The 27,498-nt window shown below is 39.7% G+C and overlaps 1 protein-coding gene across 23 annotated transcripts in view; it reads right to left on the reverse strand.

Annotated features, from left to right (window-relative positions):
- LTBP1 (latent transforming growth factor beta binding protein 1) overlaps positions 1-27,498 on the reverse strand; it is a 443,088-nt gene that overhangs the window by 186,709 nt on the left and 228,881 nt on the right. For all 23 annotated transcript variants that reach the window (XM_054475443.2, XM_054475439.2, XM_063648824.1 and 20 more), the window contains 2 exons: positions 21,395-21,619; positions 19,315-19,589 (listed from right to left, as the gene is read on the reverse strand). In XM_054475443.2, coding sequence (XP_054331418.1) covers positions 19,315-19,589; positions 21,395-21,619 — 500 coding nt within the window. The remainder of the gene's footprint in view (positions 1-19,314; positions 19,590-21,394; positions 21,620-27,498) is intronic.

The raw sequence follows: 27,498 nt of genomic DNA on the forward strand, positions 1-27,498 counted from the left end.
GGCCTGATTGGGAACACATACTTTCAGACTTTAATCTCATTTTTGAGGTAATACTGTAGCACTTCCCTGATATTCAAAGTTGGGCTATGATCACAGTCACTTTTACATCTGCCTATCAATGTGACAGGAAAGATAGTTCAAAACTTATTTGGTAACCAAGGATTACAATTTTTGTCAATTAAAAACTCCCCACTGGAGTTGCTTCAGAGCTGAATGATGATTTGAAGAGATTGTGATAGATGGTAGAATATGGTTTCATAAGGTTTTATAAGATTTAATTTTCAGGTATTAAAATTGCTGGTACCTATAGTGCCTACAATGTACCCTCATTCCAAGAGTGTTTGCTGCACTGTGCAGAGTCCTGGGGAAGGAGGATCCAGCAGTGGTGGTAAGAGTGCTGGACTGGAATCATTAGACTTGGATTGAAATCCCAGGTACTTCTTACTAGCAGTGAGAAGTTCAGCAGATCATCCAACCTCTCTAACCCAGTAATCCCAACCCCAAAGGATTGTGAGATTAAATGAGCTTGTCCAATCACAGATACTGGGACTCCATCAACCCCCGTGTGGGGATTAGAAAAGGGAAGCTCTAGGATGTGACCAGCACCAGGACATAGAGTTTGATGAGCAGAGCATGGGCTGGACTCCAGGCCCCAATCATCCTCCTCAACTGGTGTCTGGTGTGGGTAAAACCTACAACCAGCATTAAAGTACTAGCCATTTGATAAACTCTCAGGACACATTTATTAAAAGTGTTCAGATATTTAACTATTAAAAGGGCCACTCCATAAAGACAGCCACATGTCAGGAACCTATTACTTAATCTTACTATTTAAAACACTAAAAAATGGTAAACTGAAATACTCTTATGAATTGTCTTCATTACATGTATATAACTCATTTTATTATGCTATGAAGGACCATTATACAATAAAGTATAAAATATTTTAAGTTTCATTAAAGAACATCTTTTAGAGCCAAAGGAGTAAATAACCAAAACCCTAAATGTTAAAGTGATATAGGTCTTAAAAAATACTTGTAGAGACTGTACTGAGAGAAAACATGAAATAAAACAGAAGTCTGATTCATTGTAACTCTTGCAAGAGTAAGTAGGACTGTGTTTAGGCAAGAACTGAAACAAGGAAGTGACTCAATGGCTCTACCCGGGAGAGAGATTCCAAAGAGATGGAACAGCTCTAGCTAAGCATAACACCAACCACCAGCTGGGAGAAGAGCCAGTGGCAATGCAGGAGGGTAAAGACAGGGGAAGGCAGGTCAATACGAAGGAACAAAGAGTGGGTGTGCAGAGTCAGAGAAGATGTGGAGCTAAACCATGGAGGGTTTTCCAAATTTGAGATTAGACGTACAGTTGGATACAAAAATCAACCAGGAAACAGGGGAAAAGACGCATCATAGTTCCTTTTCTCAAAGCAAAAGTTTATATTGCTTCCAATGAAATAATTAGCATCTTTGAAACAATGGTAAGTACAGAAAGACTGATGAGGATGAAGAGGAGGAAAAGGAGAAAGAGATAAGTGTTTTTATAAAGGTAAAGTGTTCTATATCTAGTACTTCCCCTGAAATGTAAAAAAGAATTACCAGGATAAATTACATCATTTGCAGGGAGGAAAAGGAAGAAACTATATTGGAGATAAACATAATCAGGAATAATGAGAAGACAAAAATTTGAAATTAGATGATTGGAGGCCCATTGACTGTACTTTTTCTCAAACAAACAGCAGAAAGGAATTAAGTTCAGCACGAATAATATCTTATCTCAACAAATGCTGTCCAGCCACAGTAAAAAGACTTCTGAACACAAAGCAAGCTCCCAGATATCTACTTGTCTTGCAGCATTAGCACATTATGAACAGGAAACAGACTTTTCTGCACAACCACATTCCCCTTGAACTCAGTGAAAAGCAATGTAAGGATGACCCATAACTGGGTAAATGGCAAGAGGGCAGCTTTTGAAAATACAAAAACATTCACATCCCCACTTTGCCAATTACCACCTCCATGATTATAGGCAAAACTCTCAACACCTCTCTGCCTATTTCGTCTTCTATAAAATGGAACTAGAGACATCCATTTTTCATGGAGCTCTTGAGCGGACTGAGACAACTGTGAGACGGACTCTATGTGAGACAGCCATATGGCCAAGCCCCACTGGTCTTGTATTAGATCTCTTCCCCCAGGCTCCTCCTTTAAAAACCTGGGCTTATTTAACAAAAGAGCAATTATCTAGTAGTTATTCGATATACAATATCCCAGATTCAGACTACAGAGAAGACATGTATAAAATAAACATGTAAGTTAGATATAGAAATAAAAGAAAAAGATATTCTTAAGATCTTGCTAAAAATATTCAGGTTTTCTCAAAAGTGCTCTGGCTAGTAAAGAAATACTCAGTGAATTAATGCTGTGGAGGGCATGTCATTATACGGATTTCATTTTAACTCTGCTTAAGAAGCACAACATGGTATCATGGAATTCCAATAATTCAACTTGTAAATATTGACATTCAAGCGGCAGATGATTTCGCTTTGGGGACATCATGATCCTACTTGTCATGGTGCCATGTTTTGGTGCCAGAGAACCAAGACCATGAAGCATCAGCAGTGGAGCTCACTGTGCTCCTTCCCCTCAAGGATCCATGGCCCAATCACAAAACATCACACAGCATGTGACTCTCTAACTAAGTCAGGTCCCAGAGAATATAGCTGTCCTTTCAGGTTTAGATAGCAATGGTTTCTTATGAATCCTCCATCCCTAGAAGAAATGGCCTAAGAGTCGGTGCAATAGTAGAAAGACTGGCCAGGTGCAGTGGATTACAGATGTGCTCTCACAGTGAGTGTGCCCTCTACATCAGCTCCAGAGTTGAGAGTGTTCTGTAATGTGTGTAGTTCCCTCCACTGTGACCTCTCTCTAGTCCTTCATTTTGTGTTCTGGGGGAAGAGTTCTGATTCCCACGAGAGTGACAAAAGAGGCACAAATTCTGGAGCCATAGCTGCCACACTGAAGCAAAGAGTATTCTACTAGATGGTGAAATGCAACCTGTAATCCCAGCACTTTGGGAGGCCAAGGCAGGCAGGTCACTTGAGGTCAGGAGTTTGAAACCAGCCTGGCCAACATGGTGAAAGCCAGTCTCTACTAAAAACACACAAAAAAATAGCCAAGCTTGGTGGCGGGTGCCTGTAATTCCAGCTACTTGGGAGGCGAAGGCAGGAGAATTGCTTGAACCTGGGAGGCGGAGCTTGCAGTCAGCCGAGATCGCGCCACTGCACTCCAGCCTGGGAGACAGAGCAAGACTCCATCTCAAAAAAAAAAAAAAAAAAAAGTACAAAGACTGGACTAGACACTAAAATCTTCAGTTTTACTCCCCACCTCCCACACAAACTCAACTGCAAACTGATTTACTTCTCTGGATGTTAGTTGCATCACCCATAAAATTGTAAGGAAAGACTACTTGCTAATACTCATTTAAGTGCCTAAGTTCTATGATTTTATGAAAGCTCCAGGGCAAGGCTGAGGGCAGCCAAGGAGCTATGTGGCAGGGCAATCCTATGAAGGTTGGTGTTCCTCAGGTGCCCCCTGTCTGCCAGGTTGATACATTAGATTCCGTGCTGCCACAGCCTGCCTGGTGGTATCCTCATACTCTGACCTGGGCCAACCTAATCAAGGATAACCATAATAACGGGCTGCCTTTTCCTCACCCTACCTCATGCCAGCCCTTTCCTGCTAACCTGTACACACAAAGGGCAGCTCTACCTTCCCGAGAACAGTTATGGCTCTTAAATGGCTCGATTCTAGATTATATTGGGTAGCTATAATGAATGATATAATTATCAATAGGCAAGATCTCAGAAATGATTCAAGATGCTCATGGAAATGCAGATCTTGGGTGTACTGGGCTGTGACCATTATAAAGTCACATTATAATCCATCAACCTACACTGCACAGGTATGTCCCATAAATTATTCCACCCATGCAGGTGCCATCCTTGCCTCCATCCACATTCAGAAGCACATTACTCTAACATTCTGGCACAAAGCCTTGGGGTATTCTAGTAAACAAAAGCTACACTATCAATACTATGAATCTGGGTGAGGAATGTTAATCCTATTTTTTTTGGAAATCTTGAACTTCTTTTCATAAGAATCAGAATGAAGTCCCTTATGGGAAAAGTACTGACTGCATGTAACAGGTTGTTGGATCAATCCAAACTTCGTCTTTCCTCTTCTTCGCTCCTGTTAAACTGTCTTTTCACTATGATATAAACACATCTCCACTCTGGAAAAGTGACTCCTGACAATGTTCTGAGCAAAATAGTGTTTTTCTAGCCCCTGAATCAACTATGGCTCCAAATTAAACTAGAAAATCTCATGAACACTCTTTAGTGTCCCAGTACTAGAACATTAAATATGCTTATTTCTATGCATCGAAAAGTAAAAAGTTCTAAATCTCTAACCCCTATCACTAATGCAACTAGAGCAATATATTTGATCAACTTGTTCTAAGGGTCGTTGTTATAAAGAGCACTGTACGATGCAGAACTGGCTGGGTAACAGGCATTGTCTCATAAGAAGAGGAAAATGTATAAATACTTCCAGATTTTCTAAGAGAACTTGTAAAAAAAATTTGCTTTGGCTTGAGCAGAACATTCTTTATAGGCAAGGGTTTCTTCTTTCTTTTTTTTATTTTTTTAAGTCCACTCAGCTTTCTTTTATTAGAGTAATTAAAACAATGTCAGGCATTTGGGGAATCTGATACAACTATAATCCTCTGATATTTCAGGCTATTGATTTTACAAAGTATCTACTGTGACTAGAGCATTAACTGCTGGAACTGTATCCACAGCGATTTCTGACAGTGTATTTGTTTAAAACCTGCTGAAGCCAAACCATGGGCTTCAAGGAATTCCAGACAACTACTTTAGTTTATGAAGTGGTATTTTAAAAGTTACACTAAGGCAAAAATGGTTTTTAAAGTAATATATGAAGGAAAAAAAAACCTCTTAAGCATGAAACTTATGATTCTACTTGACATCTTTTCTAAAGAAAAGATAGAATTTGCGCTACCTATTTTCTCCACCTCTACAATGATTTGAACATTTCAGCAGTCAAGTCTTCTTCCAGGCTGTGATATGTGTGTTTTGCTCTTAAGTTGCAAAAAGAAAATTTAAGTACAGTACTGTCATGATTATATTCTGACATCATAATTCCTGTCAGCCTTTCCTTGGGGCAAAACAACACAAATCATGTGATAAATCCTAGTACTAGATGGTGAGTAGATCGAATTTATTTTAAGTTTAATTACCAGGAATGTGTCTAAAAAGAAAGACTCATGTTGAGAGAGGGAATAAAGATGTGCATATAGCCATGATTACTATGACCACAGCAACCTGATCACCCCCAAAATGATGAACATGAATGCCTATCTTCTCCAATGCTTCTTTTTTTTTTTTTTTTTGAAATGGAGTCTTGCTCTGTCGCCCAGGCTGGAGTGCAGTGGCACAATCTTGGCTCACTGCAAGCTCCGCCTCCCAGGTTCACGCCATTTTCCTGCCTCAGCCTCCCGAGTAGCTGGGACTACAGGTGCCTGCCACCACGCCTGGCTAATTTTTTGTATTTTTAGTAGAGATGGGGTTTCACTGTGTTAGCCAGGATGGTCTCGATCTCCTAACCTCGTGATCTGCCCGCCTCGGCCTCCCAAAGTGCTGGGATTACAGGCGTAAGCCACCGTGCCTGGCCTCCAACGCTTATTTCTACAACCATATTGAGATAAATCTTCTATATTAAGCTTCATGTCTATAAAGAGATAATGAAAGGAACCAAAAACATTTTAGGCCTCATAGCACTATGTGAAATTGTAATGCGTGCCTCATTTGGTTAAGCTTTCAGTTTTTTCTGTGTCTCTTCCAAGTACACAGAACTCAAAACTAATAATTACCTGTGGTTTGGTTGCAAGTCATGTAGAAAAACTGAAAGCCACAAATAACACTAACAGGTTCATTTAGATCCCTGGGTGCAGGGCACCATGTCTGTCTTGTCCACTGCCCTGACTCTTCTGGCAGAAACATCCATTGTTCCCCAAAGAGCCACTTGTTTCCCCACATTTCCTAGCTCCAAAACTATCTGTTGGATTGCCATAACAAAATACCATAGACTGGGTGGTTTAAACAATAGATTTTTTTTTAATTTACTCACAGTTCTGGAGACTGGAAACCCAAGATTATGGTACCAACATGGTGGATTTTTGGTGAGGCCCCTCCTCCTAGCTTGTGGGTGGCTGCCATCTGGCTGTGTGCTCGCATGGACTCTTCTTTGTGCAAGTGTGTGGGGAAAGCAACAGAGAGGTCAAGCTCACCGGTCCTATCACATCAGGGCCCTGCCCTTACGATCTCACTTAACCTTAGTTATCTCCTTTTAGGCTCTGTCTCCAAATATAGTCGCATTGGGGTTTGGGGCTTCAACATATGAATTTGGGGATGGGAGGCATAATTCTATCCATAGCACTAACAGGTATGGCCATGGGACTCATCCTGAACAGGTGGCTATGGGAAAGGGAATGAGTGTGGTCCTTTGCAGAACCTCTCGTTCCCTGCTGTAGGAATTAAGGAAGCCATATATTCTGGATAACATGGCAGTAACATGATGGAACCACTAGCAACCCAAGTCCCTGAAATATACAGAGCAGAGTCCTCTGCTCACCTCTAACATGTCTAATGCACACAAAACGTAAACTTTGTTATGCTAATGTGTTACTGAAGCACAACCTAGACTAACCTAATATATTTACCCACAATTCATCTGTGCCTAGTTCTGAGATCAATTCGTAAGTGATCCTGGCCTTATAAAAAGTGCAAGCTGGTGAGGAAGAGAAACGAGGCACAAAAGCAACAATTTTAAAATATTTAAATTCAAAACTGTCTGATTAGATTCTAAATGCAATAAAGATTTAAGGAACAGAGAGAAGTGTGGGTTGAAGAAGTATTAAAAAGCTTTTCAGAGAAACTGATACTAAAGAGGAGTCTTCCAAGTCAGTAGGATTTGAGAGACCAGTATAGGTTATTCATTCACTCTATTTGACATTGACCTGTCCATATGGCCTGTGCATATGTCAGCACCAGTGGTGTCTAAGATTGCAGAAAAGAGCAAAGATGTAGAAATCATCATAGAGGTTTGGAGGGCTCAAAGACACCTTGGTAGTCTCCTTAGCCAATCCAATTATTTGAAAAATGAAGAAACTGAGGGCCGAGATATGATGAATTTGCCAAAATGGAAAGAGAGCTATTGTCTTGGAAATACCAACACAAGCTAGTCCCAATCTTTGAGCCTCAAATTTCACATAAATAAATGGGAGACATAAATGTCTACTTTTCCTGTTTCTCCTGATTGTTTTGAAGGTCAAATCAGCTGTCAGTTTTCTAAAAATGCATTGTCTTACAGAGGCTTGCCCCATGGCCAGGTATGGTGGCACACACCTATACTCTTAGCTACTTGGGAGGCTGAGGCAGGAGGATCACTTGAGCCCGAGAGTTTGAGGTTGCAGCATGCTATGATCCTGCCACTGCACTCCAGCTTGGGCAACAGAGTGAGACCCTATCTTAAAAAAGAAAAAGAAAAAAAAAAAAAGAGGCTTATCTCAAAGCCACGGAATGTTAAGACCATATTCTTTAACAACTCCGTTAGAGCTTGCAGATTCTAAACCAGTCTTCTGCAAAGTGGTCATCTTGGAGGCACTGCTCTCTGTTTATTTAAAATATTTAGAAATATACAAAATATTTTGAATTTGAGAATGTTCTTCAAGGCTAGAGACACACTTTAAATATTCTCAATGGTGGCAAATCTTGTTCAGACATGTCCAAGCTATTTGCACAATGGCAGTGTCACTAGAGTAAATGCACAGTCTCATAAAGTGACCTTGTTGAAACAGAACATTCAATTCTATATATAAATTATTTTATTTAAGAAAGGAGACAGAAGAGGGAAAAAAATGGAAGGATGAGAAAGGAAAAAAACAGTACTATCATGGTCTTAGAGAAGGTTCAGGGAAGAACTTTGTCCTCTTCAATATACGGCAAAAAATGTTGCTTCTCTCACTACAACTTTATGGGGCAGATTTCAGAGGACTGATTTTTTTAGTAAACCAGATGATTCCTCTTCATTTTAGCAAATCTCAATTCTGAGGGATAGCACAAAGCCACATCAGACCATCAGAGCCTCGAAATGCCAGCTATAAATCCTGAAACCCTTTCTTATAATGTATAGAGCCAAAATCAACCATCGATTCAAGCCATCGTCTCTTAAAACTATTTCCAACATGCTCAGAACTGTCATCTTCAAACACAGTGACCATAAAATCTTACCACTTTGCCAATATCAGAAGTAGCTCAACATGCTTCCACTCTGAGCTGCTCCATAACTATTATTTTCAATGCTTATTCCTATGTAGAAACAGGAGTCTAATTATTAATAGGTATATTATTTTAGAGAGCCCTAGAGGTATAAAATATGGTAATTTGATATTCCATGTCACGATAAAGGCATTTTAATTGCCAATAAAATGAAAAAAAAATCTGAGAGGAGGGGCTTAAGGAGAACCAATGAAGAAACACAGACTTGCTTCTCTTAAACAGGTCAGGGCAGGTGGACACTTAAAGCTGACAGCCTCTTTGGTTCCCAGAAGACATCTGCCTGGGTAAAGACTGGATACTGGGCCGCAGGAAGGGTAATGTCTGGGTCACAACCCATTCTTTGAAGTTCTAAGAATCTATATTTTGATTATCCTAATGTCCCAGCCCTACATTCTCAATCCAAGTAAAACGAGCAGTTCTCCTCTCCACTGGCAGGAGCCCAGTGACATGCAGACATGTTCTCTCTCACATGCGGTGTTTTTCCTCTTTGGATCTTACCCCTGTCTTTACTGATCTTTCTTGACTCCAGGCTAGAGGGCCCCTGCATAAAAGTCAATCTGGCAGAGGTTGCTGGAACAAGACCAGCAAACACTTAAGAGTTCCAGCACCTATCGCTGAGATGTGTAGGACACCTTCGGTGATACCTTCAGCTGTTGACACAGGTAAGGTTTGGCACGGATGGCTACAGACAGCAGCCATTTTAGAGCCACAAGAGACAACCAGACTCACTAACACTCAATTAAATATTTCTTAGATTATGGCAAAGGAGTACTTGAGTGGGACACTGAAGAAAAGCCCAGATGGCATAGGAAGTGCCTGGTGTTAATGACTTATTCCACCTCAAGGAAGCCAAACTTCAGCAAATGCAATCAGCACACACTCCAACTGAGCTCTCTGCTCAGCAAGAAGACAGATGTCTAGTAGCCTCAGCCTCACCTTCCCCAGTCACTGCCCAGCAGCTCCTCCAAAAGAAGGCAGGCTACTGCACTGGTCCAAGATCACCTGGGAGGGCCCTATCCTTAAGGGCATGTGGCCTCAGGCGATGGGGAGGAAGAGAGAGTCACAATTCACCTCTGCCCTCTACTGACCCAGCCTGACTCAGAACCCCTTCCACATAAGTAAGACGTTTTATAACCATTTTTTTCTTTAGACTTCTAATCTATTTACATAGTTTATGGACTGAGTTTAAGGAATAACCAGTGTGAAAAGTGTTACAATAATTCTGGCATTACTTCTGTCAGGATAAAACTAGGTTTGTTTGTTTTTTAATCATAGATTTAGGCTTCATCCCAATAATATTCACGTTGTCAGGACAGAAGAGATGCTGCGGAAATTCAAGAGCGGGTTTCTGAGCAGAACTCAATGTCTCAGCTCCCCTAAATGAACACCATTTCTCACCACTGAGAAAAGATTTCCAAAGTGCCCATCTCATCTGCGTCTACCCAACCATCTACCTATCTTTTTTCTCCCATGTGGAGCTGGCAGGCATCACATCTATTTCCCCAGCTTCTTATTGGCTTTTGTCCAGTGGAAACCAAGAAATATTTTTCTTTATTCAAAGTCCTGTGACAAAAGTATTGAAACTCTTTTTAAAAAAAGTAATTTCAGCCATGCAATTAGGATACTTTCCACTTCAATGAGCTCATATTTTCCTGTTAATTTCTCCATTAAGCTTATTCTTTTAAGTTTTTTTAAACAAAAGCTAAGTATATCTATTTGGCCGTGTGTGTGTGTGTGTGTGTGTGTGTGTGTGTGTGTGTGTGTGTGTGTGTGTGTGTGTGTGTGTGTGTGTGTGTGTGTGTGTGTGTGTGTGTGTGTGTGTGTGTGTGTGTGTGTGTGTGTGTGTGTGTGTGTGTGTGTGTGTGTGTGTGTGTGTGTGTGTGTTCCAGTGCTAAGCTTTAGAGCTTAGGATGTTACTGAACGTATCTGCCAAAAGAGACCTATCTTCAATTAAATAATCTTTTTCTCCAATAGTCCATTCTGTTTCCATTTTTCCTGTCCAAAGAGAACTGCTGGAACAACTTCTGGCATCTCTAATAGAATCCCTAACAGTTCTTGTGTCACTTTAACCCAATTTTGCCCTAGGGCTTATTATGTATATGGCCAATAATTAAGGGAAAAAAGAGTTTTCCCAATAATTTCAGGATTCCACATCAACTACCGGTCCTTTCCTTTCTTCCTAACCCACATAAAGTTTATTTTCTTCTGTAGAATATGTATTGAAGACCTTAATTTTAAAGTTTGTTTCTTATGGTTTTTAAAATCTTTTCTAAGAGTTTTATAGTTGCAAACTATAAAAGTGGGTTCATGTGTTATTTGATCATCTTTATCTGTGTTAGAGTGCTGTACTTAAAACATATTCTGTATAAATCAAGGTTTTCCAGTGTCCTGGAAAGCCTGCTTTTTAATTACCTCAGGTATTTATATGTGAAATTTTCTGATCTTTCAGCATTTTGAAATAGGAAATCTTGAAGCACCTGAATTTTTTGTCTCCCCTTATAACGCCTCTGTCTGATTACGAGGCAGGTTCCTGGGTTCAACAAAGAGCACAGGCTTGTGCAACCAGGCAATGGGCAGGTTCAGCATGGAAGCTGGACCCTGAACTCTACACTGTGATTCTAAATGCTTCCCATACAAGGCCTTTTCATACCATCTGGCATAACTAGGTCACTAATGTTTGTTTCCAGCAACTGGGCAATCAATAAAACATGTTTGAAACAATCAAAAAGTCAGATGCCAAATAAGCTTTTAATTTAGGTCACTGTTAAGAGAACCAATTTAAAAACAAAGGACACCCTTATACAATTGATTTTTATGTAAAAAAGATGAATATATTTAATGTTCCTATGACACAAAAATAGATTGGAGGGGTATTTTCTGAAACTTGGCCTCTCCTCAGAGATGATAACTACCACAGAAATGTTCAGGTTTGAAGCCTGTGAAAAGTGAGATTACCCTGAAGTGGCTGGTGATTGTAACCACTGGGATTGTCATTCTAACAGTCAGTGAGCAAACTCTTGCAAATATTTTCACATATATGTAGACTACCACAATTTACTCCAGGTAGCACAGAAACCTAACTCTGCCAAAATTAGGACCTGCCAACTACTTCATACTTGATTTATATTCAAGAAAACCACTCCTGTCTGTCACCCTATATAGTTCTATGAGATCAATTTCTGTTCTTTGAATATAGGAGATTTAGTGATGCCTATAGAGACTGCCTATATAGACAGCCTGATTCACATAAAAACCAATAATTTATTTGATTGTTAAACATATTTTTAGAACTCTGAAATACTAAACATAACTTTTTACAAAAACAAAACAATAGAATTTTTTTTTCCCTACAGGTTGGCATTCTCTGTCAAGGTGAGAAAACATTACAGAAACCTTTAACTCCATCATTCCCGCTCTTTTCTCATTATAATGCAATCCAAAGAAATGTCCTCTGTGTCATGAATTTAACTATCATCAGCAAATCTATTCACTGATCACTGAATTTTCTCCATTAATTCTCTAGCATTCCATCTCTAAAACAGCCTGGACTTCCTTGACTGATAATTAAGAGTACACCCTTCCTAATATTAATCAAGGATGAGGCTGCTTGTAACAGAGATGTCATTGCTCATCTTCTCACAATCCTCCCTGCTAAGGGTCAAGTAATCAACTCTAGTGAGCATTTATTTAGCAGATTTGTGAAGCAAGAAAATTCAGAATAGTTCATTTCTTCATGATCCTTGTCTTTACAACAGCCTGTAATGCAATCCTGATGCTTGATTCTTCACAAAATCCCCTATAGTCATCTCCTTTTTTTAATCTTGACTTCTTAGATTAGACCTTGGTCATTTCACAAGGCCAATTTCTCTTCCTTGGCCTCATGTCACCTCACACTCACCCAACAGCCCCATTAAACAGTTAAAAACTTTAAGTTTGTTTCTAAAAAGTCTCTAAATGTACTATAGTGAGAGCTTTTAAATTTGGCTTTAAAATATACTATTCTATTTATAAGTCTAGGAAATTTTAACATTTTCCCCCTTCTTTCTAAAACATTTTCAAATATACTGAGATATTCAAAGGATAATACAATGATCACCTACAATATGAACTGCTCAAGAGTCAAGTTTGTGCTACTTGTGTGTGAAATACCTCTGAAACTACAGGCAATACCTCAGATATGTTGTGGGTTCAGTTCCTGACCACTGCAATAAAGTTACTATCACAATAAAGTGAGTCACATGAATTTGTCAGTTTCCCAGTGCAAATAAAAGTCATGTTTACACTATACTGTCATCTATGAAGTTTGCAGTAGTGCTATGCCTTAAAGTACATACCTTAATTTTAAAACACTATTGCTTTAAAAATGCTAATAATCATCTGAGCCTTCTGTGAGTCATAACCTTTTTGCTGGTAGAGGGTCTTGCCTTGATGTTGATGACTGTCAACCAATCAGGATGGGGGTTCCTGAGGGTTGGGGTGGCTGTGGCAATTTCTTAAAATAAGACAACAGTGAAGTCTGCAGCTTTGCCTGACTCTTCCTTTTACTAAATATTTCTCTGTAGTAAGTGATACTGTTTGACAACATTTGACCCATGCTAGAACTGCTTTCAAAATGAGTCAGTCCTCTTAAGTCCTGCTAATGTTTTATCAATTAAATTTATAGCGTATTCTAAATCCACTGTTGTCATTCCACAATGTTCACAGCATCTACACCAGGAGTCGATTTCATCTCATGAAAGCACTTTCTTTGCTCATTCATAAGCAACAGCTCCTCATCCATTCAAGTTTGAACATGAGATTGCAGCAGTTTGGTCATATCTTCAGGATCCACTTCTAACTCGAGTTCTCTTGCTATTTCCACCATAACTGTAGTGACTTCCTCCAGTGAAATTTTGTACCCCTCAAAGTCATCCATAAGGGTTGGATTTGACTTTTTCCAGTATCTAATTTAATTAAATATCTTTAATGCTGATATTTTGACCTCCTCCCATGTATCATGAATGTTCCTTATGGCATCTAGAATGGCAAACCCTTTCAGAAAGCTTTTTATTTACTTTGCCCAGATCCATCAGAGGAATCATGATCTATGGCAGTGATAGCCTTAAAAAATGTATTTCTTAAATAATAAGACTTGAAAGTCAAAATGACTCCTTGATCCATGGGCTACAGAATGGATGTTGTGATTGCAGGCATGAAAACAACATTCATCTTTTTCTACATCTCCATTAGAGCTCTTGAGTGACCAGGTACATTGTCAATGAGCAGTAATATTTTGAAAGGAATCTTTTCTTCTGAGCATCAGGTTTCAATAGTGGTCTTAAAACCTTCAGTAAACCAAACTGCAAACACATGTGCTGTCATCCAGGCTTTGCTAGTCTCTTTATACAGCACAGGCAGAGTAGATTTAACATAGTTCTTAAGGGCCATATAATTTTCAGAACAGCCTATGAGCACTGGCTGCAACTTAAAGTCACCAACTGCATTAGCCCCTAACAAGAGAGCCAGCCTGTTCTCTGAAGCCAAGCAATGACTTTCTCTCTAGCTATGAAAGTCCTAAATGGCATCTTCTTCAGGTATAAGGCTGCTTAGTGTAGCCACCTTTATCAGTGATCTTCTGGACAACTTGCTGCAGCTTCTACATCAGCATTTGCTGCTTCTCCTTGTACTTTTATGGTATGCAGATGGACCAACCACTACTAGCTTCAGATTTTTCTTCTGCAACTTCCTCACCTCTCCAAGCCTTCAGAGAATTGAAGACAGTTAGGTCCTTGTTCTGGATTGAGCTTTGGCTGAAGAGAATGTTGTGACTGGTTCTAGACCTCCCTCAAACATTCTCCGTATTAGCAACAGGGCTGTTATACTTTATCATTTATGTACTCTCTGGAGTAGCACTTTTAATTTCCTTCAAGAACTTTTCCTTTGAATTCACAACTTGGCTAACTGATGCAAAGGCCTAGCTTTTGGCTTATTTTGGCTTTCAACACGCCCTCCTCACTAAGGTTAATCATTTTTAGCTTTTGATTTAAAGTGAGAGATGTGGCCGGGTGTGGTGGCTCACGTCTGTAACCCCAGCACTTTGGGAGGCCAAGGAGGGTGGATCACGAGGTTAGGAGATCGAGACCACCCTGGCTAACACGGTGAAATCCCATCTCTAATAAAAATACAAAAATTACCCGGGCGTGGTGGCGGGCGCCTGTTGTCCCAGCTACTCGGGAGGCTGAGGCAGGAGAATGGTGTGAACCCAGGAGGCAGAGCTTGCAGCGAGCCAGGATCGTGCCACTGCACTCCAGCCTGGGTAACAGATTAAGACTCTGTCTCAAAAATAAATAAATAAATAAATAAAAATAAAGTGAGAGATGTGTGACTCCTTCTTCCACTTGAACACTTAAAGGCCATTGTAGTATTACCAATTAGCCTAATTTCAATATTGTTGTGTTTCAGCCAATAGGGATGCCTGAAGAGAGGGAGAGAGATACGGGAATGGCCAGTTGGTAGAGCAGTCAGAGAATACACATGTATCAATTAAGTTTGCCATCTTATATGATTGTGGTTTGTGATGCCCCAAAACAATTACAATAGTAACAAAAATCACTTATCACACATCACCATAACAGATACAACAATGAAAAGGTCTTGAAATATTGCAAACATTACCAACATGTGACAGAGACACAAAGTGAGAGCATGCTGTCAGAAAAACTTGCTTGCCAATAAGCAGGGCTGCCATAACCTTCATTCAATTAGTAAAAGACACAATATCTATCTACAAAGAGCAGAAGTGAGGTGCAATAAAAGAAAGTGTGCCTGTAAATTATGAACATCATAGAATTTCATCCCTAAAACTTTCAGCATTCATCTATTAAGAATAAGGACATTTTCCTGCTGGGTGCTGTGGCTCATGCCTGTAGTCCCAGCATTTTGGGGGGCCAAGGCGAGTGGATCACCTGAGGTCAGGAGTTCAAAACCAGCCTGGGCAACATGGTGAAACCCCGTCTCTACTAAAAATACAAAAATTAGCTGGGTGTGGTGGTGCACGCCTGTAATTCCAGCTACTCGGGAGGCTGAGGCAGGAGAATCCCTTGAACCAGGGAGGCAGAGGTTGCAGTGTCACCTCTGCTCCACTGCACTCCAGCTTGGGCCACACAGAGACTCCATCTCAAAACAAACAAACAAAAAAGAATAAGGATATTTTCCTACATAATCCCAATACTATTACCACACATAAGAAAACTAATAATTCCAAAATATCATCTAATGACATTTCCTATGGTTTGAATGTGTCCCCCAAAGTTCATGTGTTAGAAACTTAATCCCCTGAAAGCGACAGTGTTAGGAGTATGGGACCTAATAAGAGGGTCTTCCCTCATGAATGCATTAATGTCATTATCTTGGGAGTGGGTTAGTTATCACCAGAGTGGACTTGTTATAAAAGCAAGTTCAGCACCCCCCTTGCTCTCTTGTGTTCTCTTGTCCTTCTGCTATGGGGTGACTTAGTAAGAAGGCCCTGGTCACATGCTGGCACCTTGATATTGAACTTCACAGCCTCTAAAACAGTGAGAAATAAATGTCTTTTCTTTATAGATTACCCAGTCTGTGGCATTCTGTTATAACAACACAAAATGGACTAAGACAGAGCTCAAGTTCAAATTTCCCCAACTATTCCCAAAATATCTCTTAGATCTGGCTTTTTTTAAAACAATCAAGATTTAATTAAGGTGAATACATTACACTTATTTTTTGTGTCTCTTTCCAGAAGCATCATCTCACTTTCTTTTATATTCTGATTTTTTTTTAAGAAACCAGGCAATAATGCCCTATATTGTAAATGTCTGATTGTTTTTTTCTGTCTGAGTGTGATGTTTTTAACTTGTTTCTTTACCCTTGGTATTCCCTATAAACTTGGGGTTAAGTCTAAGGGTTTGATTAGAATCAGGTTAGATATATTTGGCAAGAACACTTCACGGGTAATTCTGCAAACTCTATACTGTCTCACAGCAGGAGGCACATAAGGTCAGGCTGCGCCACTATTAATGATGCTGAGTTGATCACTTGTCAAAGGGGCTTCCTGATACGCTGACCTTGCCAGCAAGTCATTTATACTGCACTATGCCTCAGATTTAAGAGGCTTAATATTTGTGCAATAGCCTGCCAAGAATCCCAAGCTATTTCACTTCTCTAATCTCTTCTGACAACTCTTCCTTGCCCATTTCTTGTACTGTTCTCTTTCCTCTGTTTAATTACTCTCCCTTTCTGCTCTGTGAGCTTGGTTTCCTCATCAATCATCCATTTTCCTCCACCCTCCAAACAGTTCTGAAATTCTACTCTACAAAGATTTCCTGAATTTAAATACGTTGATCACAGTTCATCTTGGGTTTTCAATCCCAAGTTTACTACCTAATTATTAGAATGTGCCACAGAAACAAGGGCTATCTCTGTCAAAGTTATTTTGTATATGACCTCTCATAGCAACATATAAACATAGATGTTTATTGGTAATTATTGCATTGAAAGTCTCAATGTTTGACATTTGCAATTAATAAGAGGGCTCCACTGAGCAAAGCAACAGCGAGCATTTATCCAGGGTTTTGTTTTTGTTTTGGATTATCTGCCATTTAAAATCTACCTATACCTCCTGGCTATAGCTACGTTTGCAAACCAACCACAGCAAGAAAGCATAAATATTTTCAAAATCCTTTGTAGGATAGTAGGATACACCTAAACACTATCGATTATTTGCCAGTAATGTATTTTTTAAATGCCTGGTTCACCCTAATTGCACAAATTAATTGGGCAGTCTTTAGCATCCAGCAACATTCCTCATGAACAGGAAGACCAATAAATATATGCTGAGAATGCTTTCCAAAAAATAGGTCTTATTTTGAAGCTGTGTATGAGTGAGTACACATGCAAAATGAATTAAGAATTGAGATCACTGTTTGGATCTTTTAGACCAAAAGTCAGAGATGTATGCAGATAAGACAAAAGTATTCCACTGAGTTTTAATTATTTGGGTAACTCCATCAATTAGCCAATTCATTTCAATTGTATACTCTAGGCTTACAAGTCAATAGGATCTTTTCATCTTTTCTTGTTAGCAATCACCTAATATTATACAAGAATAACAAGTTTGTTATGCCTCATTTTCTTGCTTTTTATCATCTGTGTTCCAACTTGGAAACGGGGAGAAAGGTACTGGGCACACAACTTTAAAAAGATCTGCTTTTTCCTTTCTCCATGACCAACCTAAGCTGGAATGAATAAACAATGCAAATGGCACCAAATTTGTCCTCCCTCTCCAAGACTAGTTCAGTGCAAAGCTGTGAAGTGTATAAAGTTTATCTTCAGCCCCACTGTCTTTATCAAAATCTACCCTTAGCATAAACATTGTCTTTACTTTTAAGCTAAATTTAAATTGATGTTCCTTCTCCCAAAAGCATTTGCAAAACTGGGGAATGAAAAGCCATGTTAAGTCCCCTGTGGTCGCATTTCAGGTGTCCACAGGCCAATGAGGGCTGTGTTTGTGGGATCGATGCTGTCCCCTATCTTACTGAAAGCACATGATATAAAAACAGTCATAGTAGATGGTTGCTTAAGTTTGACTCTATCTTGATAAATATTCTCTAAGCTAATATTTGTATCGTTCTATAATATTTGCAAAGTAGGGCTCACATTATCTTGATTAATCTTAACAAAGTCTCATGAGCCCCACATCTTATCTCTACTTTGCAGATAAGGAAGCTACTTCCCTCCTACCGAGTGCTGGGCTCACAGCTCTAATCAAGGTCTTACATCTCCACAAGGATGCTCTTTCCATTCCCACATGCTGCCTTCCATTCAGGTCTACAATCTTCCCTCCTTCTCCTAGAAGAAAGGTGACAATCCTACCATTGACTTAGTATCTAAAAGTGTTGTCCAGGTTTCTAAAGCAGTGACAATTAGTTCTATTACTCCCAAGTATTTCACGCGCATACACACACACACACACGATATATTTTTAATATTCAAGACATCGCAGAGGAATAATAATAAATGTATCTCATCTAGTCTTCTCATGAGGGGTTTAACCCATAACCAAAAGACAGGAGGGAAACCACAGCACGAAGCCTCCATCATTATCACATAATGAAGTGGAGGAACCAACACTTTTAGGTTGTCTTCACTATGCACATTCAATGATGAGTTTTAAAGAAAATTTTGCCTTTCTCTCACTTTATGATATAAATATAGGCCTAAAGTTATACTTCAAACAACTCACACACTATACTTTGCAAGTTATGAATTTTTTTTCTTTCTTTTGAGACGGAGTCTCGCTCTTGTCACCCAGGCTGGAGTGCAGTGGTGTGATCTTGACTCACTACAACCTCCATCTCCCAGGCTCAAGTGATTCTCCTGCCTCAGCCTCCCAAGTAGCTGGGATTACAGGCGCCCGCCACCACGCCTGGCTAATTTTTGTATTTTTAGTAGAGACGGGGTTTCATCATGTTGGCCAGGCTGGTCTCGAACTCCTGACCTCAGGTAATCCACCTGCCTCGGCCTCCGAAAGTAGTAGGATTATAGGCATGAGCCACAGCACCTGGCCTGAATTTTTATAAGAAAATAAAAGATAACATAAAATATTACTTCCTGTCAAAGATGACATGAATTATTATTGCACAATGAATTCAAAACTCATGAACAAAACTATTGCAAAAGGCAAAAATATTTTCAAGCATCTTTGCAGAATATATATTCTGTACCATATCTCACGCCTGACGCATGTTTTATACACAGATCATCCTAACTGAAAAAATAGAAACAGGTAATCATGGACTTCCAGAAACATTTCTGGAATGTTTGGAACGTTTCTTACCATATCTGTAAGACATTACTAAAGCAGGCTCGGTGATGATGCTTACCTGTGACCCAATGGTTTCCTGGAAGCACCGGCCAAGCTGTGTCTTAGCAGCCACGGGGTAGACGTGAGGAATGACCTGCTGGTGGGAGTATGTGGAATGTATGGTCTGGGTCTTCTGGACAGGAAGCCCTTGGTATGAGACTTGGGACTGGCCTGGTTGAGCTTCTTTTGTCTTCTGGTCTGTTGGGCCATCAATTCTTGAAACCTGATGTATCTGGACGGAAGCCTCAGGCGGATGTTTCACATGGATATTGACTATGTTAGGAGGAAATTTCACTAAAACAGATTGGGAGGAAAACTTGTTAGTCCTGAATAACGAACAGGCAAATCAAAAGTTTTAAAACATGAAAGTAAATTTTATAAACACGCATGCACATGTAGCATTTTGCTGCATAGCCATCAAAATTTTTTTTTTTTTTTTTTTTTTTTTTGAGATAGAGTTTCACTCTGGTCACCCAGGCTGGTGTGCAATGGCTCGATCTCAGCTCATTGCAACCTCTGCATTTCAGGTTCAAGCGATTCTCCTGCCTCAGCCTCCCGAGTACCTGGGATTACAGATGCCCACCACCATGCCTGGCTAATTTTTGTATTTTTAGTAGAGACGGGGTTTCACCACGTTGGCCAGGCTGGTCTTGAACTCTTGACCTCAGGTGATCCGCCCACCTCAGCCTTCCAAAGTGCTGGGATTACAGGTATGAGCCACCGCACCCAGCCAGCCATCACAATTCTTTTTTTTTTTTTTCAAGACAGAGTCTCACACTGTCGCCCAGGCTGGAGTGCAGTGGCACAATGGTGGCTCACTGCAACCTCCGCCTCCCGGGTTCAAGCGATTCTCCTGCCTCAGCCTCCCGAGTAGCTGGACTACAGGCGTGCACCACCAGGGCCAGCTAATTTTTGTATTTTTAGTAGAGACAGGGTTTCACAATGTTGGCCAGGATGGTCTCGATCTCTTGACCTCGTGGTCCGCCTGCCTCGGCTTCCCAAAGTGCTGGGATTACAGGCGTGAACCACCAGCACCCGGCCAGCCATCACAATTCTTAAGGGCACAGGCAAAATAAAAATTAAGCCTGAATTTATATATTTTTTTAAATTTGCAATTACAGAGAGAAATTAAAACTTTTAATAGTAACACATTCATGAGACTAAAATATTCTTTTCCAAAGTCATAAAGCTATGAAATTCATGCTGCTTGTTCTAAGTAGGTAGGTTTAATCAAATGTTAATCAGAAAGATCAAGCATTTGATTATTTTTGAATTTCTCATAAAATTTCTATCATCAAAGTTTTAGGATTTACATTTTTCTATTAAAAGAGAAAACCCAATTTTACAAGGCACAATTCTCTTACCCTTAAATAATACAGTACCTGTTATTTTGGTGCTTCTTGTGACATACACACACACAAAATACCAAAGTGCATTATTTTACATCTACAACAAGCTACTTTCCATAGCTTTCAAACAAAATCTCATCTCCTGATGCAAGGATTCAGGTTTTAAAGAATTAGAGCCAGTAAACTTCTATGATCCCCTTTTTAAAAGTGTGCATTTATAAAAATGCCAGGTTTAAAAGGATGAATTCGTCATAGAATTTTTGAGCTCCAAGTGACCTAGTTTACTTTCCCCTACAGATGAACAAATTGAAGTCCAGTGAGGTTAAATGATTGTTTACAACTAAAACCAAGCATTCTTCAATTTCGAAGTTCACCAGCAGGTACTGTGTGATCCACTAGCTTATTAATGCTGTAAGGGCCAGAACACTGTCTTGCTCATCTTTCTATTTCCCAGGCCTTGTCAGAACAGTGCCATGCACATTTATTAGCTCTTGGTGGTAAGAGTCAGTAGAGAAGAATGGGCTCCTTTTTATTTTCTTATTTCCTAGATACTAACTCTCTATGGCCTAGAAAGTAGTGCAGCTACATACCTGGGCCCACATTCTGCCTCTACTGCCATTTCTCAGGCCACAAATCATGTACTCCTTTCTGTTTCAATACCAGCCCTGGCCATCCGCAGATACTTGACTTCTATGTGGGTTTGGCAGGTTAACAGAGGTCTGGCAAATGGGCAGAATGAAAAAAGCTTACCTTTGACTCCTTGCTGGCTAGTCACGGTCAGAGGCAAGGTATGTGTAGAATGGATGACATGCGTCCCCAGCGCCTTGCCTGGCTGCTGGGAATGCTGATAAAGTTTAGGCACGCTGGCACCATGGACTGGGATCTGACAAAGCTTTCCTGTGAAATTTGGAGGGCACTGACATTTGTCCCTTGAACTGCACTGGCCACCATTCATACATGGAAGATGGCAAATTACTGAAAGGGAAAAGAGAAAACGTGGAGAGTCGGTTAGTCTCTCAGAGGCTAAGTAACGATCAATCAACAAAACCTGCAGAACATACAGCCCATTATAGGCATCAGAGTCCCATGAACTTTAGAAATGGTAAACAGAGGAGTAAACTCACTATGCCAAAAGTAGTCTCCGTTACTGACTACCTTTTTCTTTCCATCTTAAGTAATTTAACTCTTTAATAGCTTGTAATTACTCTCCCTCCAACAATGGAAAGAAAAGTTCATAGGAAAAGAGTGTATATACAGTAGCCACTCAGGATTATTGTCTATCACCATACCATTTTAAGTACCATTTGCAATCCATAATTATTTCATTAACTGACTCCCTAAATGATAAACTCCTCAAGAACAAGAGGTATGTATGGCCTGGTAACTTTAATATCCTTGGCACCTAGAAAAATGTCTGGCATACAATGGACATTAAATAAATATTTGCTCACCTCATTCTCCATGATGTGATTATTACGCATTGCATGCCTGTATCAAAAAACGTCTTGTGTACCCCATAAATATATATACCTACTATGTACCCACAAAAATTAAAAATTAAATATATTTGCTAAAAAAATAAAGAAACAAATGACAGTAATGAAAACAATATTTGTTGAAAATTTTCTCTATTTAAGACACTAAATGCTACCCAGAACAAATAAGTAGAATAGTTTGAATCATACTTTATAGGAATTTGCAATCTTGTGTAACAAGATCTCAGTGAAGTCCAAAATTAGTTTGGAATTAACTTATTTAGAATACTGAAAGATAACAGGACAGACTGGGCAAAGAATTTTAAGAGGAGTTATAACTCTGGCTACTTTAGCTTATGGTCAACCTCTTTATCACTAATGAATTCTTCCTATCAGCCTTTAAACATCATAGATTTCCAGCAGCTTAGACAATATTATAATAAAAGCCCCTCAGCTCCATTTCCTTCCAGCTTCTACCGTCTTTAAATCGTCTCCTCCATAACTAAACTTTCCACCATAATTGTTTGTTGACTTCTCAATGCGCTACAATCTATCTTGGGCCAGTTTCTGTTTTCCCATTCCTTGCCGCTCCTCTACACAGAAGCTATTCTTGCTAGGGTCATGAACGGTTTCCACGTTTCTAGACCCAATGGATGGATTTTAGTCTTCCCTTGGTTTCCATGACGCCTCACTCACCTATTTTGCTCATTCCTCCTGCCTAGTCCATCTTAACATTCTTTGCAGACTCTGCTCTCTTTACTTGTTCTTTATATACTGATGTGTGTTAAGGTTTGGTCTTGAAGTCTTCTTCACCGACTCTACACAATCTTTCTCTATGATTTCATCCTATCATATACTGATGTCACCCAAATTTTTATTTTCTGGTCAAAGCTTTCTTCCGAGCTTCAAACTGTCTACAATTATACGTCACCATGTACATATTTCATAGGCACCTCAAGTTCAAAATGTCCAAAATTGAATTCATCGTCTTCCCTCCAAAATCTCCATCCACCAAACGATCCTTAAGAAACACCTGGGTGCTGCCCCCTCATTTTATCTACTCAAACATCTGGTCCTGGAAATCCTCCCTCCTGAACATTCACCAAAGATGTCAACTTTTTGCCCATTACAGGGATCCTCTGCAACCTCATCACTTAGGAATCTTACCTCATTCTCTACAATACAGCCACATGGAACTTAATTCAGTTCCTCAGTGTGCTCTCACCCTTCCAGAGCTTTATCCACACTGAGTCCTCTGCCTGGAACATTCTTTCCATCTGGCCCCCGTCAACTACCTGATTCCTATGTATCTTTCAGACTGCCTGAACCTCACTTCTAGAAGCATTCCCATTGCCTCTCATCTAGGCTTGACACTTATCTTCTTGCTTCCACAAATCTGATTCACTATCCATCATTCCATGTAACTTATGTCATTACAATTGACTGACTACTTCTCTGTATGCCTCACTCAACCAGAGCTCTGTGAGGTCAGGAAGTTACCTTGTTATGTTTTACTGCTAGCACATAGCCCAATGTCTAGAAGAAATGCTAAAAAAAAAAAAAAAAAAAAAAAAAAACCAGAAAATACTGAATGAGGGAAGGGACAAATTTATACCTATCACTCTGTCAAATGCCATTCTTGGTGGTATAGAAGATTCAGTCCCTGCCCATCTAGGACTTAAAAGCTAAATGGAGAAATTAAATAACACATAACTAAAAATATAGATCAGCAAATAAGCGGTAACTGGAAAGTATGAAATATAAATCCTTTGAAACTGCAGAGAGAAGAAAAGATATTTCTAGGAAGTTAAAATAGACTTCACAGGAGAGATCATTTAGGATAAGTTTTTGAAACTGGTCAAGATTCAGACAACATCAAAAAGTGCATTTTAGGAAGACAATGCGTGGAAAGGAGAGGTGGTGGGCATATTTGGGAGATAATGAGTAAACCTATGTTACTGAAACCTCAGGTTCTTGAGGGAAGGGAAGAGATCAGGTGATAAATTCGAAGAAGGAGGCTTGTGTTAGACAAAGGAAGTTATTACAGGCTTGATAAGGGCTTTGGGTTTTATTCTGTTATCAGTAAGTTATTCTGGAGGCTTCAAGCAGAGGATTAAGTAAAGCTGCAAGAGTGTTCCAGAAGATTACTCCAGTGATGGCATGCGGGATTAGCTGGAAAGGAGAGAGAGTACAGTGGGAAAGTCAGTTAGGAAACTATTATAACAATTGAAATTCAAGTTGAAAAACATATAATTAGGATGATGGCAACAGGAACTGAAAGAAACATGCAGTAACATAAGGCTGGAGGGAAAATCAGTAGAACTTGATTATGGGACACAGGAGGAAAAGAGCAGGCCAAGGAAGAGGGAAGAAAGTGGAGGAGGGAGGAGAGAGTTGGAAAAACTGCAAAGGTGACAACCCAGAAACTTTCTTCAGGGCGTAGGCTGCAGATCAAGTCAAAACTCCTCATGCTGGATGGGGTCTGAAAAATACTTTCACTAGTGCCCAAACTACTCTGTGAGGTCTTGGGTAAGAAAAGAGAAAGTCAAAGCTGACTCCAAGGTTGAATCAATGACTTCAAAACTCTCAGTTCAATTCTGAATTGATTTTCTACACCACAGTTTGGCTACACTGGACAGGCTCAGTGTGTAATGGGTAAAGCAAAGGTAGCTAGGCCAAGCTTTAAATGTACTACAGATAATTTAAAACTGGAATACAGGCACTCCTCACTTGATATGGTTCCAATACGCGTGAATTTCCGTTACCATAGTTTAGTTAAATAATACCAGTCCCCCAACGATGTGGTTCAGACTTCAGTTACCACGGTATATTAACTGAGTAATTGCATCAAATACAAACTTCACTGCTAGCTCTTTGGTTCGCAAATCATGATGTGAATAACAGATGTGTATCACGACCAATGACCAATCATGTCACTTCTTTGAAAGCCTGTCGGTGATTGGTCCCTGCACATCTGGTATTCAGTTCAGGAACAAACAGCAAAGCAGGTAGTTCTGTTGTCTCCTCATCTCAGAGGGATAAAAATCACAGGACATTTTACAAAAGTGGATAATCGAAAGACAGTATGAGCCACCAAAAAAGAAAGTACAGCAAATAAATACAAAGTGACAACACTGGACGTGAAATTGGAAGGTGGCTGTAATGAACAGGATGAAGATTCCCAAAGGAATTAACATTAAAGGAACTCTCAGGTATTTCACAACTTTGGATCAGCTTCCAACATTTTGTACAAACTCAAAAAGGAGTACGACAGTTCACAAAAGAAAAGAAATATTCTATATCATAAGTTATACAATGAAAAGCAAACATGTTGAAATTATTCCCAAGTTTTACTCAAAGAAATGAAACATTTAACTCTCAATGTTTCTAACATTTTAAATTATCAAGTACTAAATAAATATTAGCTGTAGTATTTTTTTCATTTCCCTATATATTAATAACCTATACGAAAACATTTTTAATGCTTTGGCAAAAATTTCTTAAGGGCATAGAACTCATCATTTTTTAATTGATTATTATGATGCAAAGTGAGGGCTCCCTATAATCAATCTATACTAGAATACAATGTGTGTGTATGTATACACATACATATGTATATGTGTGTGTGTACATATATATATATATCTCACCTTCTTTTTTTTTTTTTTTTTTTTTTGAGACGGAGTCTCGCTCTGTCGACCAGGCTGGAGTGCAGTGGCGCGATCTCGGCTCACTGCAAGCTCCGCCTCCCGGGTTCGCGCCATTCTCCTGCCTCAGCCTCCCGAGTAGCTGGGACTACAGGCACCTGCCACCACGCCTGGCTAAGTTTTTGTATTTTTAGTAGAGACGGGGTTTCACCGTGTTAGCCAGGATGGTTTCGATCTCCTGACTTCGTCATCCGCCTGCCTCAGCCTCCCAAAGTGCTGGGATTACAGGTGTGAGCCACTGCGCCCGGCCAACACCACCTTTTTTTTTTAACAAAGAAACAGTAACCAATTGACTTTTACAAGGTATTTCCAATATCAATAGTAGACTTTGAAATCTATCATGAACTTAGTCTCATTTAAATCTACCTTTAACCCCGAGATAACCTCCATACAGTTGTTTCAAGGACTATATTAGCATACGTGGATACAGCAATAATCCCTAAACTCCAATAACCCTGTGTCTCTCTGGTTATAAAGGGAATGGTTTCTGCTTGACTTATTTCAATCAATAAAAGTCCAGTATTTATAACCCTTTATGAATAATAAATAAAATATCTATTCTCCAGTTCTAGCATTTCTAAAATCTAAATGACAATATAAAGCTCTTTGTCTCAGCTCAGTATGTATCGAACCCTTTGTGGCAGGCAGTCTTTTTATACCTATACAGTCATTTATATCAGAGAAACAAATTGAAAATAGATCTACGAACTTTAGGATTCAACTATGAATAGTTTCCTTCTGTTTCAAAAGTTCATGCCACTCTCAAAACATCATCTAGTGACGTACCATCTGTGCTGCCCAGGCTCTATAAAACCTCAGAACATCAAGAGGAAAAGAGTAAGTTATCGTTAAGGTTGACTTGAGATGCTTGTGGTATGCTGGTTACAAGGCTAGCCATGGGGCATATATTTTAGAAAATATTACAGGAAGGTGAGCTGTAGAATGCTGGCTGAGACATTCCATAACCTTGTTAGCTTGACACTTTGCTGGTCATCACCATAATTCACTATATTGCATCACAGAGTCACCTGGGAACTACTGCAATTAACAAGAGGTATGAGGGCCTTCAGCCTGTTACTCCAGAAAGTATAATTTTGTGACAGTCACTGAAAGTATCTCACGGTACAACTGTAAAAGGTCAAAATGAGCAAAAGGATCCATGCTGGAAGAACAACAAGCTGGAGGTTTTAAATAAGTCAGGCGTTTCAGTTGTATTCCACCATTCACTTTGGTCTGTAAAATAACTTGCAGTACTCAAGTAATTGGGCTGACAGTAATATTCACATTCTGTGCCACGAATTGGAACCTTGTTTAGATGAACAAATATTCATGACTTGTATATAAATGTGGGCAAACTGAATTTTCTAAAAATTTATACCATAAAAAGGTAGACCCTGCCTCTTTCTTTCCTGTTATCTTAGCTGACCATAAAAATACTTCGGCTGCTGGTTCCCAAAAGGCACTCTAAGAATGTTCTTGACCTTCCTGCAGCAGGGTCCTGGCCACTCCACCCGCTCCCTGGCTTTCTGTGCCAGCAGACAGACCATTTCAAGTTATCGTGGCAAAGGCAGAGCAGGGAAAACAAACCTCCATCTGAAGGAAAACCTGTATCTGTCCTTTTGCAGAACAGACACACACATGATTTTCATCTGACTTTCCCACTTGTCTCTGA

Source organism: Pongo pygmaeus, chromosome 12, assembly GCF_028885625.2.
Source record: "Pongo pygmaeus isolate AG05252 chromosome 12, NHGRI_mPonPyg2-v2.0_pri, whole genome shotgun sequence".
Taxonomy (NCBI): domain Eukaryota; kingdom Metazoa; phylum Chordata; class Mammalia; order Primates; family Hominidae; genus Pongo; species Pongo pygmaeus.